Genomic DNA, 16853 nt, shown 5'->3' on the forward strand with positions numbered 1-16853 from the left:
AGCTAGTGGTCATAACCATGGATACCTCCTAGTACAGAAAGAATGTCCCACCTTGGCATTCACCATCTACACGCACCTTGGGTTGACCACTACTTCCGGTTACGACCACTAACTAGCTAACTGTTACTATATCGGTGGTCATAACCATGGATACCTCCTAGCACAGAAAGAATGTCCCACCTTAGCATTCACCATCTACACGCACCTTGAGTTGACCACTACTTCCGGTTACGACCACTAACAACTAGCTAACTGTTACTATATCAGTGGTCGTAACCATGGATACCTTCTAGTACAGAAAGAATGTCCCACCTTGTCATTCACCAGCTACACGCACCTTGAGTTGACCACTACTTCCGGTTACAACCACTAACAACTAACTAACTGTTACTATATTGGTGGTCGTAACCATGGATACCTCCTAGTACAGAAAGAATGTCCCACCTTGGCATTCACCATCTACACGCACCTTGAGTTGACCACTACTTCCGGTTACGACCACTAACAACTAGCTAACTGTTACTATATCGGTGGTCGTAACCATGGATACCTAAGGTCCGTCAATGTCCTGCACATGAGGAAAGAGATCTAGTGAATCAGAAAAAACTATGCTACATTTCTAATTGAAGGTGTTTGCTAATATTATTACTATTACACCTACTACATATTGGAATAGGATCTCAGAGATGGGAATACCTCATTTAAGGCTTTGAAAAGGGCTCTATGTTTCAGACGTTGACCTATAAATTTGTATACGGTTCCCCTTTCTCGAGGACTGTCGGTGATCACTGAAATAGGATCCCAGCAAGGCTTCATTTTCCCTTCCAATGCAGAATCATCTTAGAAAATATAATAAAATGGCTCCTTGTACGGCCCCTATCCAAAACTGAAGGCCACCTCTATGGAGATGAGTAAAATTAAAATGTACAAGACTTTATATACAAGAAAGGGAGAAAGACTACACTGGTCACCGAAAAATAAAATACATAGAAAACACAAATAAAAGCTTCAAGCTTGTCATCCTGCCGGCAATGCAATGCCAAGAAGACCCACAAACAACGGAGAGGGAAGATAAGATATGTCTTCTCCATCCTTTATTGTCTTCTGTCTTTTCTAAAATATCAGGGCATAGGCCAGGAATAGTGGTGGTGGTGGGGGGAGAATGATGAGGGGCCACAGCTGCAGCCCAGATTTCCTCAGTAATAAGAGCATCAGGTGCAGAACCTACCTCCCCTTTCACCAACCCTTGCCAACATGGCCATCTGTGGGCAGTTTACCAGCCCAACAATTTCTGATCTCCAATACATCCTGGGCCCTGTAGTCCCCATCGTTATACGTCTCCAGTCACATGCTGTTATTATTTCTTCTTCTCTGTCCTCATTCATGTAAAGTAATTCATGATTATTTTATTCATCCAATTTCCTGACAATTCTTTAATTATCATGGATTGTGCGAAACATTGGAGGAGCCGAGTTTATTGGTTAAAGAGTAACCGTTGTTTTTATCTTTTCATAAATCATGAGTACACATGAAAATAAGAAACCTTGTAATATAATTTTCAGAGAAATCCATTTCTTTCTCCTCCTGGACTGATTATTCATTCTCAAAATTCTCAGTTCATGGATAAGCCCTGACTTTAGTGAAGACAGGTTTTCTTATTACTGAGATAAGAGATAATAATAGGTGCTCATAAAATTTCAGGAGAACTTGCAGCGGAATGTCTATGCCAGCCTCTAGCTCCTCTCCCATGGTAGAAAAGAACTTGCAGCAGAACGTCTGTATCTGCCTCTAGCTCCTCGCCCACAATAGAAGAGAACTTGCAGCAGAATGTCTGTGTTGGCATCTAGCCCCTTCCCCACTGTAGAAGAGAACTTGCAGCAGAATGTCTGTGTCGGCCTCTAGCCCCTCTCCCATGGTAGAAAAGAACTTGCAGCAGAACGTCTGTATCTGCCTCTAGCTCCTCGCCCACAATAGAAGAGAACTTGCAGCAGAATGTCTGTGTTGGCATCTAGCCCCTTCCCCACTGTAGAAGAGAACTTGCAGCAGAATGTCTGTGTCGGCCTCTAGCCCCTTCCCCACTGTATAAGAGAACTTGCAGCAGAATGTCTGTGTCGGCCTCTAGCCCCTCTCCCATGGTAGAAAAGAACTTGCAGCAGAATGTCTGTATCCGCCTCTAGCTCCTCGCCCACAATAGAATAGAACTTGCAGCAGAATGTCTGTGTCGGCCTCTAGCTCCTCGCCCACAATAGAATAGAACTTGCAGCAGAATGTCTGTGTCGGCCTCTAGCCCCTTCCCCACTGTAGAAGAGAACTTGCAGCAGAATGTCTGTGTCGGCCTCTAGCTCCTTCCATGGTAGAAAAGAACTTGCAGCAGAACGTCTGTGTCGGCCTCTAGCTCCTCGCCCACAATAGAATAGAACTTGCAGCAGAATGTCTGTGTCGGCCTCTAGCCCCTTCCCCACTGTAGAAGAGAACTTGCAGCAGAATGTCTGTGTCGGCCTCTAGCTCCTTCCATGGTAGAAAAGAACTTGCAGCAGAATGTCTGTGTCGGCCTCTGGTTCCTCCCTCACCATGAAAGAGAAATTGAAGCAGAATGTCTGTGTCTACCTCTAGCCACTCCCCTATCGTAGAAGAGAACTTGCAGCAGAATGTCTGTGTCTACCTCTAGCCACTCCCCTATCGTAGAAGAGAACTTGCAGCAGAATATCTGTGTCTGCTTCTAGCTCCTCCCCATGATAGAAGATAACTTGCAGCAGAATGTTTTACTGCCTCTAGCCCCCTCCCCCAACATAGAAGAGAACTTGCAGCAGAATGTCCATGTCAGTCTCTAGCCCTTCCTCCACTGTAGATGAGAACTTGCAGCAGAATGTCTGTCTCCAACCCATCCCCCACTGTAGAAGAGAACTTGCAGCAGAATGTATGTCCGTCTCCAGCCCCTCACCCACTGTAGAAAAGAACTTCCAACAGAAAGTCTGTCTGTCTCTAGCTCCTCCTCCTTCCATAGAATTTTATAAGCACCAAGTGTCATCTCCTACCTCAGTGATGGAAATCTCGGTACTCTCTGAATTCTGATTTTCCCACTGATTTGAGAGTGAGAAAAACACAGATGTCTCTAATAAGATATATTACAAAGAGGTATATTTTCATGTGTACAATTGATTTATGAAAAAATAAAAATAAAAAAACGGTTACACTTTAATTTCCACAGATGGTCACAGGTCCAATGTTAGATTTTTAATTTTCTCTAGCAGATACCATGATACCATGCGATACCATGTTAATGGTTGATAAGTTATCATACAGTATGTCTAGGAGCAGCTGTGAAAACTGGAGTTGTGACGTAACGTGATGATCATGCATAAGTCAGTACAGGACGACCTATGGTAGGACATGTGGCTCGAATGTCCATCCTCACATGGTCCACCCAAATATACAACTGGAGTAGAATTTACTAATTATTTCAGGTTAGTTTAACCTTTCTAATACTATACTATGATTCTAACATTCTACGATTCTATGATTCCAACATTCTATGATTTTATCATTCTATGATTCTAACATTCTACGATTCTATGATTCCAACATTCTATGATTTTATCATTCTATGATTCTAACATTCTACGATTCTATGATTCTAACATTCTACGATTCTATGATTCTAACATTCTACGATTCTATGATTCTAACATTCTTTGATTCTATGATTCTAACATTCTACGATTCTATGATTCTAACATTCTACGATTCTATGATTCTAACATTCTACGATTCTATGATTCTAACATTCTATGATTCTATGATTCTAACATTCTACGATTCTATGATTCTAACATTCTACGATTCTATGATTCTAACATTCTACGATTCTATGATTCTAACATTCTATGATTCTATGATTCTAACATTCTATGATTCTAACAATCTATGATTCTATGATTCTAACATTCTATGATTCTAACATTCTACGATTCTATGATTCTAACATTCTATGATTCTAACATTCTACGATTCTATGATTCTAACATTCTACGATTCTATGATTCTAACATTCTATGATTCTAACATTCTACGATTCTATGATTCTAACATTCTACGATTCTATGATTCTAATATTCTATGATTCTAACATTCTATGATTCTATGATTCTAACATTCTATGATTCTAGGATTCTAACATTCTACGATTCTATGATTCTAACATTCTATGATTCTATGATTCTAACATTCTATGATTCTAACATTCTATGTTTCTTTGATTCTAAGAGTAAGGGAAGGTCTGACAAATAGTGGAAAAGTCATTTTGGTCTTATTCAGATGTTCACGTATCACATGCATGCTGTTTCCATGTCTTTCTCTGATAGAGCATGTATAATATTCTATGAGGCTGTTCACATATCTGATATCTGTCGATTTTAATGTTTATCGCTATCAATATAATTTTTGCGCTTTCGTTGTTTCCTTACCCTCTTACAAGTGCTCTAACTTTTTTAGTTGACATAGCCGTACAAGGACTTATATAATGGTTTTTTTTTTTTTTTTTTTTTTTGGGGGGGGGGGGGGGCGAGTTGTAGTTTTAATGACGCCTTTCATTTTAATTTATAATGAACTTGAAAAACGTAAAAAACTAAATCCAAGTGGGGCGAAATGTTGAAAAAAAAGTCAATTTTTTATTTTTAACCATTTACGAAAGTGTTTAAATAATTTTACGTTTTGATAGATCGGGATTTTAAGGATATGACTATACCGAATATGTTTTATGTATTTATGTATTTTTGAAATGGGGAAAATGGGGAAAAGATTTAAACTTTTATATTTTCGGTTCCAACATTTTTTACACTTTTTTTTATTTTACATTTTCAGCTGATTATTTTTTTGCCCCGTTGGGAGACCTGTGATTGTTTGATCGCTTATAAAATATAGTGCAATAACAAAGTAGGGCAGCACGGTGCTTTGCAGAACTGGGGTCCTGGGTTCATATCCCATCAAGAATAACATCTGTAAGGAGTCTGTATGTTCTCCCCGTGTTTGCGTGGGTTTCCTCTGGGTTCTCCGGTTTCTTCCCACACTCCAAAGACATACTGATAGGGAATTTACATTATAAGCCCCAATGGGGACAGGGATGATATCTGTAAAGCGCTGCGGAATATTAGGGCTGCTATATAAGTAAATAAAATAAATATAGTATAACTCATGTTGAGCGTCGTAGGAAGACTAAGATGGCAACCATAGTGGCCCCCATTTTCCATGGTAACGTATTGGCACCTTGCAATCACGCTGTTTAAAGTCTTTTAGATGCCGCTGTCAGCGATTTATGGATAAGCAGCAGCGATCGGAGATAGGGTCAGGTGTGTAAGCTAGCGTTTGCCCTGAATGGAGTGGGCTCAGCTCCTGTACATCCCAAATGCGAACTGTAATGTATGTCACAGGTCGTTAATAAAAGAATTAAATGGAATAAAGGGTTAATTCTGCACTTCCGAAATGGAAGGATAAAGAGGAGAAACATTTCCAGGAGTGCGGTTTTAATAGTCAACGCGTTTCGAATTTTCTAACTTTTTCAAGTCGTCGATAGAAGAAAGTTTTGAATGATTTATCAAATTTATTTTTCGCATACGAGAAAAAGGGATGCCCACTCTAGCAATAAAGTGGACACGTGCCAAGAATGAATTATATTAGATATTAGAAAAAAACGTATTGATAGTGACCGTGAGCAATGAGTGGAACAGGCCGCCGCTAGAGGTGGCGAGTTCTCCTCCAATGGAAGTCTTCAAGCAGAGGCTGGTTTAGTGAGCAGGGGGTGGGACACGATGATCCTGGAGGAACCTTCCATCTCTAACATTCTATGATTCTATGAACGCAAAAAAAAAACTAAAAACATTTCTGACTTCGGTATTACACACTGGGATTAGAGGGGGGTCCGGATTGTGTCTATCCAAAATCTCTATCTTCATTTTTAACGTTCCCCTGATTTACTTTCCCGACATCGGTGTGGGCTCATATTTGTGCCTTCACCACTCGTCATAATTGTATCCGAGATGTGGATGAAGTAAAGTCTAAAATCTCATTAAATAAAAATATCCCATGGGTCTAGAAACGAGAAAAGAGCTGTCGGAAATGTTCAAGTATGATGCTAAACTTTCTGGTTGTACATGCCGGACGAAGCTCCATCACTTCCCAGAGGTAGAATGTCACCTAGATGACCAGGTCCAGATTTGTAAAATGCAGACCATTGCGTCCATACATTAGAGTCTGTTGTCTCAGCTGAATCCCGTCAGTCCAGAAGGCTCCAATATGTGGAAGCTGTGATGGGATATGCTGATTTGATTGCACACACACAATAATGGCCATTTTGTTCCCAGTCTCCGGTCCCCATTCGCTGTGTGTGTGCCAGCTCAGGGGAGTTCTGAATTGGGGGGGAGGTGGGTAGATAATCCCCATTGTGTGTGTGTATGTGAGGGGCACCTCCCGGCTCTGATTTATCAGCTGGAGCCATAGATAAGATGATGGAGGAGACCTAAAGGCACGACAGCCCTTGGGGGCTTCGGAGAAGGGAGGAGGTGAGGATGAGGCTGGCACGGAGACAGGGGGTGAGAAAAATGGGAACATAGGACCCTCTGCTGCCAGCAACATCTGAATGTGACAAACGCGAAAGAGCTACACCGATGAGATAGATAGGACACGATTATCAGTACAAAGACCAGAGCTGGTCTACACTAGAACTTTCCCAGGCTCGTTTTAATAACACCGGACCCCAAATGTCATCGTCTAATTAATATTGGAATCCCAACTGTCAAAGTTCCAAAGTTCTAGATCATCGACCATCATCATTCCGCTACATTAATCCATCTTATTGGTGCTCTACAGTTCTAGAACCTACGAGTGTTAGTTTGAGATGATTTTGGGACCCCCGATATCACAGATCCATGGCTTCGTAGGCTTCGTGGTTTTTTTCATGCAGAAAATCAATTGCGTTTAACAGTTCAAGCACAGTGGATGGATGTGATTTTACGAACTCGAGCCCGCCGTGCTTTTAGAGACACTGTCGAACCGCGCGAGTCTTCTATGGGGATTCTGAAAAAAACAAACATATAAAATACGCAGAATCGCAATGCAAAAATAGAAAGCCACTTCAAATCTACAGCAAGAGCGGAACTCTATTGTGTACCCAAAAAAAAAAAAACATAGCAGAAAATAAACAGCGTTTTTGCACATGGAAAAATTGGCAAAAATTTGAGACCAAAAATTTTGGCAGAAAATGTTATTGATCCCAAAATCGAAAAAAAAAAGAAATAGAAAAAAAGAATAAAATTACCGGATAAATTGCAAAAAGTCACAACCACAAAAAATGCTCAATTGCAAAAATGATTAATATTATTATATGCAGTTTACACAGTGGCATGTGGGGTAGATGATAAGTGTGTGCGCCAGAAGCAGCAATTTTGAGGTAAGACGGACAGCGATTTACTGCACACAGGTTATCAAGGTAAAGTTTAAAAAGCCTGAAAATTTAAGGTGATTCTTGATTTCATGACTTTCTAAACGCAACTTCATATGTTAGTGGTAGAGCTGCCATCAGATATTTCGGAACCACGTTCATTCACATTGCCAGGGTCCCTTAGGACCTTCCACCATTTTTCAGAAATAAAACCTAAAATTTTATTTCTGTAGCTTAACCCCTTCACCCCCGAGCCTTTTTTCACCTTCATGACCAGGCCAAATTTTACAATTCTGACCAATGTCCCACTGATTCTGTGACTGTTTTTTCATGACATATTGTACTTCATGATAGTGGTAGCATTTCTTTGATATGACTTGTGTTTATTTGTGAAAAAAAAACGGAAATGGGAAAATTTTACACTGCTCAATTTGTTGTGCAATTTTCTCCTGAGTACGCCAATACCCCAAATGTGGGGGAAAACTACTATTCGGGTGCATGACAAGGCTCGGAAGGTAAGAAGTGCCATTTGACTTTTTTAATACAAAATTTTATGGAATAATTAGCGTACGCCACGTTGCGTTTGGAGAGCCCCTGATGTGCCCAAACAGTGGAAACTCCCACAAATGACACCATTTTGAAAACTAGACCCTTAGAGAACTTATCTAGATGTGTGGTGAGCACCTTGAACCATCAAGTACTTCTCAGAAGTTTATAACATTGAGCCATAAAAGTATAAAAATCTAATTTGTCCCGCAAAAATGTTTTTTAGCCCCAAATTTTGCATTTTCATAAAGGTAACAATTTGTTATGCAATTTCTCCTAAGTACACAGATACACAATATGTGGAGGAAAACTAATGTTTGCTCACACAGCAGGGCTTGGAACGGAAGAAGCGCCATTTGACTTTTTGAATGCAAAATTTGCTGGAATAATTAGCAGACGCCTTGTCACCTTTGGAGAGACCCTGATATGCCTAAACAGTGAAAACACCTTACAGGTGACACAATTTTAGAAACCAGACCACCCAGTGAATTTATCTAGATTTGTGATGAGCACCTTGAACCCACAGGTGCTTCACAGGTGCTTATAACAATGAGCCGTGAAAATAAAAAAATCAAATTTTTCCCACATTTTATTATAGCCCAAAATTTTTCATTTTCAAGGGTAACGAGAAAATGGAACCCAAAGTTTGTTGTGCCATTTGTCTTGAGTACACCAATACTTCATATATGGTCGAAAACTACTTTAGAGTCACAGTGCAAAGCTCATAAGGGAAGAAGTGCCATATTGGAGCTCAGATATGGCTGGACTGGTTACTGGTTTGAGGGTGCTATATCACATTGGCAGAGCCCCTGAGGTGCCAGAACAGCGGAACCCCCATAATATTTTTTATTTTTTACTTTATTTTACTCATTTATATAGTGCCATTAATTCCACAGAGCTTTACAAACATAATAGACACCATTTTACAAACTACACCTCTCAATGAATTCATTTAGGGGTGCAGTGATTACATTGATACCACGGGTGGATCACAGAATTTTATACCATTGTGAAGTGTAGAAAAAAATAATTACATTTTTACCACCAAAATTATGTTTTAGCCCCAGATTTTACATTTTCACACTGGGAAATGGGTAAATATGGCACCAAAATTTGTCCCACAATGTCTGCTGAATGTAGAAATACCCTATATATGGCTGTACAGGACTGCATAGGCACTCGACGAGACTCGGGGAGGGATGGAATTCTATTTGACTCCTGGAGGGCAGATTTTCCTAGACTACTTTGTGGACTCCATATAAAGAGCTCCGAAGTGTTAGAAGAGCAGAATCCCCTTCTCAAGTGACCCCATTTTGGAAATGATACCCTTTTGGGAATTTATCTACAGGTGTAGTAACTCTTTTAACTCCATGGGTGTTTTCCAGAAACTCCAGAAAATTGTAACCTGCCATTGTAGTGACCAGTACGTTGCAGTGACCAGTACGTTGCAGTGACCAGTACGTTATGCCCAGCTCATGCTTCCGGAGACACGCACTCATAAATTAGATGGGCTCTCATCGCTACAGAAATGCCAAACATGTGGATGCTAAATGTGGTTTAGGCATAATGGGGCTCAGAAGTGAGAGGGGCACACCTAAAAAGACAGACAATGCTGGAACATAGGCCAGATGGCGTTCACAGTGCCTCCATTTGCCTCATTATAGGGAATCTTCCGCCGGGGGTTCCGTCTGAATCCTGTATTTCAAAGATTTACATGGAAACCTCAGTGTGAGTGCTCAGCGTAGAGTGCAGGATAAATGTCAGCCTTACTGCGATCTTTGGGAGGTAGAATGAACAAATCAACAGCAGGTGAAGAATTGGTTTTATTTATTTTTCGTTCCTCATGCAGTTTAAGTGATTAGTCAACTTTATTTTTCGGGTCAGTGCGATTACAGCGATACCAGATCTGGTTTTTCTGTTTTGTCGGTGATACACACTAAAAACGCTTATTTTGATAGCTATAATTTCTCCATATTTCACCTGACAGTCATGTGATCGCTTTCTATTCTGATTTTTTGGAGGCAGAATGAACAAAAACCAGCAATTCAGAAATATTTTATTTTTTAAATGTCGTTCCACAAGTGATAAAATTGATAAGGCAGTTTTATTCTTCTGGTTAGTATGATTACAGCGATACCACATTTATATCTTTTTTTTATGTTTTGCCGCTTTTACACAATAAAAGCTATTTTATAGAAAAAAATATTATTTTTGCATCGCTTAATTCTGAGATCTCTAACTTTTTTATTTTTCCATGGATAGAGCTGTATGGTGGCTTGTTTTTTGCAGGACAAGATGACATTTCCAGATGTACTATATTTATTTACATTTGTCTTTTTGATCGCGTTTTATTTCACTTTTTGGTCGGCAGTAAGATGATAAAGCATCTTTTTTTAATATATTTAAAAAATATATATATTTTTTTTACATTTTTTACTTTGTCCCACTTTGGTACCTTCACTTTTTGCAGGCTGGTCGCTTGCAAAGCATAGCAAATAAGGAGCATTCCAATGCTGTACAAACTGTCAGCACTGCACTGACAGACAAACATGCTGCATCATGCTCTGAGCATGATCTTGCAAGTTTACTATCTCTGGTGACCTGGATGTCGTCAGGACCACATCAAGTCACCATGGCAATGATTAACCCCTCACGATGACGTTGCAGGGGCGCCAGTCAGAGAGCAGAGGTAACTCCCTCCCTCTGCATTCCTGCTAGATACTGCTATTGATATCGATAATAGCATTTAGTGGGTTAAAGTGCTAGAACGGTGCCCGCACTGTGCACTGGAGATCCCCATGACGTACATATACTGCATCAGTCGGGAAGTACTTCCTGACCATGATGTATATGTACTGTAAATGCCTGGAAGGGGTTAACCTGGACCCTTGTGGGTGGTGAATTTAAATCTATACCAGCAGTGAATAAACTGCACACAAATCTGTACCAGCAGTAAATAAACTGCACACAAATTTACACCATCAGTTAATAAACTACACACAAATCTATATCAGCAGGGAATAAACTTCACACAAATCTATACCAGCAGTGAATAAGCTGCACACAAACCTATACTAGCAATGAATAAACTGCACACAAAACTACACCAGCAGTGAATAAACTGCACAGAAATCTATACCAGCAGTGAATAAACTGTACACAAATCTATACCAGCAGTGAATAAACTGCACACAAATATGTACCAGCAGTGAATAAATTGCCCACAAATATGTACCAGCAGTGAATAAACTGCACACAAATAAGTACCAACAGTGAATACACTGTAAATCTATACCAGCAGTGAATAACCTGCACACAAATAAGTACCAACAGTGAATATACTGCAAATCTATACCAGCAGTGAATAAACTGCACACAAATATGTACCAGCAGTGAATAAATTGCACACAAATATGTACCAGCAGTGAATAAACTGCACACAAATAAGTACCAGCAGTGAATACACTGTAAATCTATACTTGCAGTGAATAAACTGCACACAAATAAGTACCAACAGTGAATATACTGCAAATCTATACCAGCAGTGAATAAACTGCTCACAAATCAGTACCAACAGTGAATAAACTGCACATAAATCTGTACCAGCAGTGAATAAACTGCAAACGAATCTGTACCAGCAGTGAATAAACTGCACATAAATCTGTACCAGCAGTGAATAAACTGCAAATAAATCTACACCAGCAGTGAATAAACTGCACATAAATCTATACCAGTAGTGAATAAACTGCACATAAATATATAACAGCAGTGAATAAACTGCACACATATCTATTCCAGCAGTGAAAAAACTGCCTAATAATGCATACCAAAAGCAGAGAGAGTCAGCACTCTCAGCTAAACTGAAGACTGAGATGCTTTATGACAGAGGTGACCACTTCATTTTGTGAAGAAGCCGGGCCCCATACTTTAGTACAAGCCATGATGGCAGCTCTTGGTAAGGTCCTAAACAGCTGAGACTATAAGAGATCATGAATACAGGCCACTAAACTTTACGTTGTACGAGATGACTACTTCAGCATAAAATGGCTGCCTTCACAAGGTGTTGGTAACAAAGATGTGAAGTTGGACAATTCGAGAAGAGCGCGATATTTCTCTTTGTGGCGACACCATTACAGCATTGCCTATGAGTGGTGTTTAGTGAGCGAGCATACTCGAACTTCTCTTGAAATGTGTTTATCAGACAAGAAAGGCTCCCGCTGCGCTTTCAATCTACAGTTATAAGGGTTTGTTTGTTTTGCGTTAACCTGGCTTTTTGTAGATATGTTTGATTTCTTTTTCGACTCTGTATCCCTAATCTCGCCTCTCTCCTTATTACCGAGGACCGTCAGCCAGCCCTAAAATGGCTGCCAAGTTTTAAAATGGCTGCCAGCAATTCACAACAGTTCTGTGATATCCTCCTCTATAGTCTGCCCTCTCGCTCCAATAAACCATTAATAATAAAAAAAAGAACGTGTGATCGACAGTTTAAAGATGACTTGTGAGCTGAAAGAGAAAAAGATAAGTCGGTGCGATAGGAGGGAAATGTTGGGGAGAAAAAATATATATAAATGCCCCTTTCTTTGTGAGTATGCCGAAGTAATGATGTGATTTCAGAGCCAGATGGGAATCTCGGCCTTCATACAAACAGAAAATAGGAAAAGGTTTCGCAGGAATAAAACGGCAATGAATAAAGCCTAATGCAATAAATATCAGAATATAGAAATAGGATAAAAGATAGATAGATAGATAGATAGATAGATAGATAGATAGATAGATAGATAGATAGATAGATAGATAGATAGATAGATAATAGATAAATACTATTGGCATATTTTTATATGTAAGTATACAGTGGGGCAAAAAAGTATTTAGTCAGTCAGCAATAGTGCAAGTTCCACCACTTAAAAAGATGAGAGGCGTCTGTAATTTACATCATAGGTAGACCTCAACTATGGGAGACAAACTGAGGAAAAAAATCCAGAAAATCACATTGTCTGTTTTTTTATCATTTTTTTTGCATATTATGGTGGAAAATAAGTATTTGGTCAGAAACAAACAATCAAGATTTCTGGCTCTCACAGACCTGTAACTTCTTCTTTAAGAGTCTCCTCTTTCCTCCACTCATTACCTGTAGTAATGGCACCTGTTTAAACTTGTTATCAGTATAAAAAGACACCTGTGCACACCCTCAAACAGTCTGACTCCAAACTCCACTATGGTGAAGACCAAAGAGCTGTCAAAGGACACCAGAAACAAAATTGTAGCCCTGCACCAGGCTGGGAAGACTGAATCTGCAATAGCCAACCAGCTTGGAGTAAATAAATCAACAGTGGGAGAAATAATTAGAAAATGGAAGACATACAAGACCACTGATAATCTCCCTCGATCTGGGGCTCCACGCAAAATCCCACCCTGTGGGGTCAGAATGATCACAAGAACGGTGAGCAAAAATCCCAGAACCACGCGGGGGGACCTAGTGAATGAACTGCAGAGAGCTGGGACCAATGTAACAAGGCCTACCATAAGTAACACACTACGCCACCATGGACTCAGATCCTGCAGTGCCAGACGTGTCCCACTGCTTAAGCCAGTACATGTCCGGGCCCATCTGAAGTTTGCTAGAGAGCATTTGGATGATCCAGAGGAGTTTTGGGAGAATGTCCTATGGTCTGATGAAACCAAACTGGAACTGTTTGGTAGAAACACAACTTGTCGTGTTTGGAGGAAAAAGAATACTGAGTTGCATCCATCAAACACCATACCTACTGTAAAGCATGGTGGTGGAAACATCATGCTTTGGGGCTGTTTCTCTGCAAAGGGGCCAGGACGACTGATCCGGGTACATGAAAGAATGAATGGAGCCATGTATCGTGAGATTTTGAGTGCAAACCTCCTTCCATCAGCAAGGGCATTGAAGATGAAACGTGGCTGGGTCTTTCAACATGACAATGATCCAAAGCACACTGCCAGGGCAACGAAGGAGTGGCTTCGTAAGAAGCATTTCAAGGTCCTGGAGTGGCCTAGCCAGTCTCCAGATCTCAACCCTATAGAAAACCTTTGGAGGGAGTTGAAAGTCCGTGTTGCCAAGCGAAAAGCCAAAAACATCACTGCTCTAGAGGAGATCTGCATGGATGAAAGGGCCAACATACCAACAACAGTGTGTGGCAACCTTGTGAAGACTTACAGAAAACGTTTGACCTCTGTCATTGCCAACAAAGGATATATTACAAAGTATTGAGATGAAATTTTGTTTCTGACCAAATACTTATTTTCCACCATAATATGCAAATAAAATGTTAAAAAAACAGACAATGTGATTTTCTGGATTTTTTTTTCTCAGTTTGTCTCCCATAGTTGAGGTCTACCTATGATGTAAATTACAGACGCCTCTCATCTTTTTAAGTGGTGGAACTTGCACTATTGCTGACTGACTAAATACTTTTTTGCCCCACTGTATATGCAATATGTTAAATACATCCTGAAATGATGTCATCTACATTAGACTCTTTTCTTTTTTTTTGCCTCCAGACTCCGGGCAGTCGGATAACACAAACCAGCAGACAGAGGTGGACATAAAGCCTCCTCCCAATGGTAAGTGCTACTGCACCACCCGATCATTGGCGCTGAGGGCACAGTGTTTTCTGTGGCACCAAATAGTATCAAAAACGTTACACCATATTGTCTGCGAGACCCAAAAGCTCGCACGTGGGATGGGCCAGAAAGGGTATTAGTAGTGATGAGCTAAAGTGCTCAGATAAGGTGTTATCTGAGCATGCTCAGGTGCAAACCGATGGTTTGAAAAATACGTTCGAGTCCCCGAGGCCGCTTGTCTCGTGGCTGTTAGACAGCCGCAACATATGCAGGGATTTCCTGTTTGTTAGGCAATCCCTGCATGTGTTGCAGCTGTCAAACAGCCGTAAGACATGCAGCCGCGGGGACTCGAACATAGTATTCGGGAACACGGAATACACTCAGTTAGTACCCGAGCATGCTCGGATAACACCTTATCCCTGAACGCTCACTCATTATTAGGTATTAGCCATCAGTATTTCTGAATACAGCACTTTATTAATCCAAATAGGTTAAATAAATTGAAACTTCTCTGCCATCCTCCAGCCTTTCTGACATAACACTATTGTGATAGCGGTCTCAAAATTCTGGGTTGTTATGCCATAAAATGTACTTGGACTTGGCAAATAATACAGCTGAAAGATATAAGTAATAGTAAAAAAAATGTTTTAAAGATTAGTTAGATGGAGATAGTTCCTGTCTTGATAAAATGAAAAACTTAGAGAGATAAGGTGGGATAAAAACAAGTGCAAAGGAAAAGGGTAAAGCTGCCTATGGCAAACAATCTGGGGTAAAACTACCTACAGCAAACAATCTGGGGTAAAGCTGCTGACAGCAAACAATCTGGGGTAAAACTGCCTGCAGCCAGCAATCTGGTGTAAAGCTGCCTACAGTATACAATCTGGGGTAAAGCTGACTACTGCAAACAATCTGGGGTAAAGCTGCCTACAGCAAACAATCTGGGGTAAAGCTGCCTACAGCAAACAATCTGGGGTAAATCTGACTACAGTAAACAATCTGGGGTAAAGCTGACTACAGCAAACAATCTGGGGTAAAGATGCCTGCAGCAAACAATCTGGGGTAAAGCTGCCTGCAGCAAACAATCTGGTGTAAAGCTGATTACTGCAAACAATCTGGTGTAAAGCCGACTACAGGAAACAATCTGGGGTAAAGCTGACTACAGCAAACAATCTGGGGTAAAGCTGACTACAGCAAATAATCTGGGGTAAAGCTGCCTGCAGCAAACAATCTGGGGTAAAGCTGCCTACAGCAAACAATCTGGGGTAAAACTGCCTGCAGCCAACAATCTGGGGTAAAGCTGACTACAGCAAACAATCTGGGGTAAAGCTGACTACAGCAAACAATCTGGGGTAAAGCTGCCTGCAGCAAACAATCTGGGGTAAAGCTGCCTACAGCAAACAATCTGGGGTAAAGATGCCTGCAGCAAACAATCTGGGGTAAAGATGCCTGCAGCAAACAATCTGGGGTAAAGCTGCCTGCAGCAAACAATCTGGGGTAAAGCTGCCTGCAGCAAACAATCTGGGGTAAAGCTGCCTGCAGCAAACAATCTGGGGTAAAGCTGCCTGCAGCAAACAATCTGGGGTAAAGCTGCGTGCAGCAAACAATCTGATAAGTTACTATGGGTATCTGTGCTGTTGGAGAAACTGTAGAGCACTGCGGAATATGTTAGCGCTATATAAAAATAAAGTTTTTTTTATACCCAGTGCTCAGCTAGCATGCCCAGTACTTCTCAGTCTAATTACGTGAGACTCTGAAGAACTAACAAGGCCTCACAGTTCCAGACTGATATTGCACTATGCACATAGAAACCATCCCTCTCATTTGCCTTGTGTAATTGTGGCCATTTTTCTACAGGACATCTCACTTTCCAGGACTGTTTTGTCACTTCGGGGGTGTGGAATGTCACAGAGCTTGTCCGCGTTTCCCAGAGTGAGTATTGAATGTTAAAAGGGGGATTTCGGGGAAAGAAGAAACTTTTAGTAGACTTAAACCCTCAGGGCAACAATCAATGTGACAAATATGTTACATGCAGCAACACAAAATGTTGCATAAAATCTGAAGCAAAGGAGGGATATGCTGTGTTACTTTTCAAGGTTTTGAACTGTTAATAATAATTCCAGAGTTATTCCAAACATCATAACAGTGTCTCAGATACAGAATTAATCATGTCCGCCAATGCAACTGCAACCACCAATAATGTCCCCAAAAATGATGAGGCCCCATCCCAGGAAATTATTACTCTACTCACCTATAGACATAAGCTTAGGCTGCTCATTGATAAGGT

The 16853-nt window shown here is 40.6% G+C and overlaps 1 protein-coding gene across 10 annotated transcripts in view; it reads left to right on the forward strand.

Annotated features, from left to right (window-relative positions):
• Nucleotides 1-16853, forward strand: part of NFIX (nuclear factor I X) — a 278075-nt gene that overhangs the window by 219341 nt on the left and 41881 nt on the right. For all 10 annotated transcript variants that reach the window (XM_069767170.1, XM_069767174.1, XM_069767178.1 and 7 more), the window contains 2 exons: nucleotides 14507-14569; nucleotides 16424-16498. In XM_069767170.1, coding sequence (XP_069623271.1) covers nucleotides 14507-14569; nucleotides 16424-16498 — 138 coding nt within the window. The remainder of the gene's footprint in view (nucleotides 1-14506; nucleotides 14570-16423; nucleotides 16499-16853) is intronic.

The sequence above is a fragment of the Ranitomeya imitator genome, chromosome 4, assembly GCF_032444005.1.
Source record: "Ranitomeya imitator isolate aRanImi1 chromosome 4, aRanImi1.pri, whole genome shotgun sequence".
In the NCBI taxonomy this organism is placed as follows: Eukaryota; Metazoa; Chordata; class Amphibia; order Anura; family Dendrobatidae; genus Ranitomeya; species Ranitomeya imitator.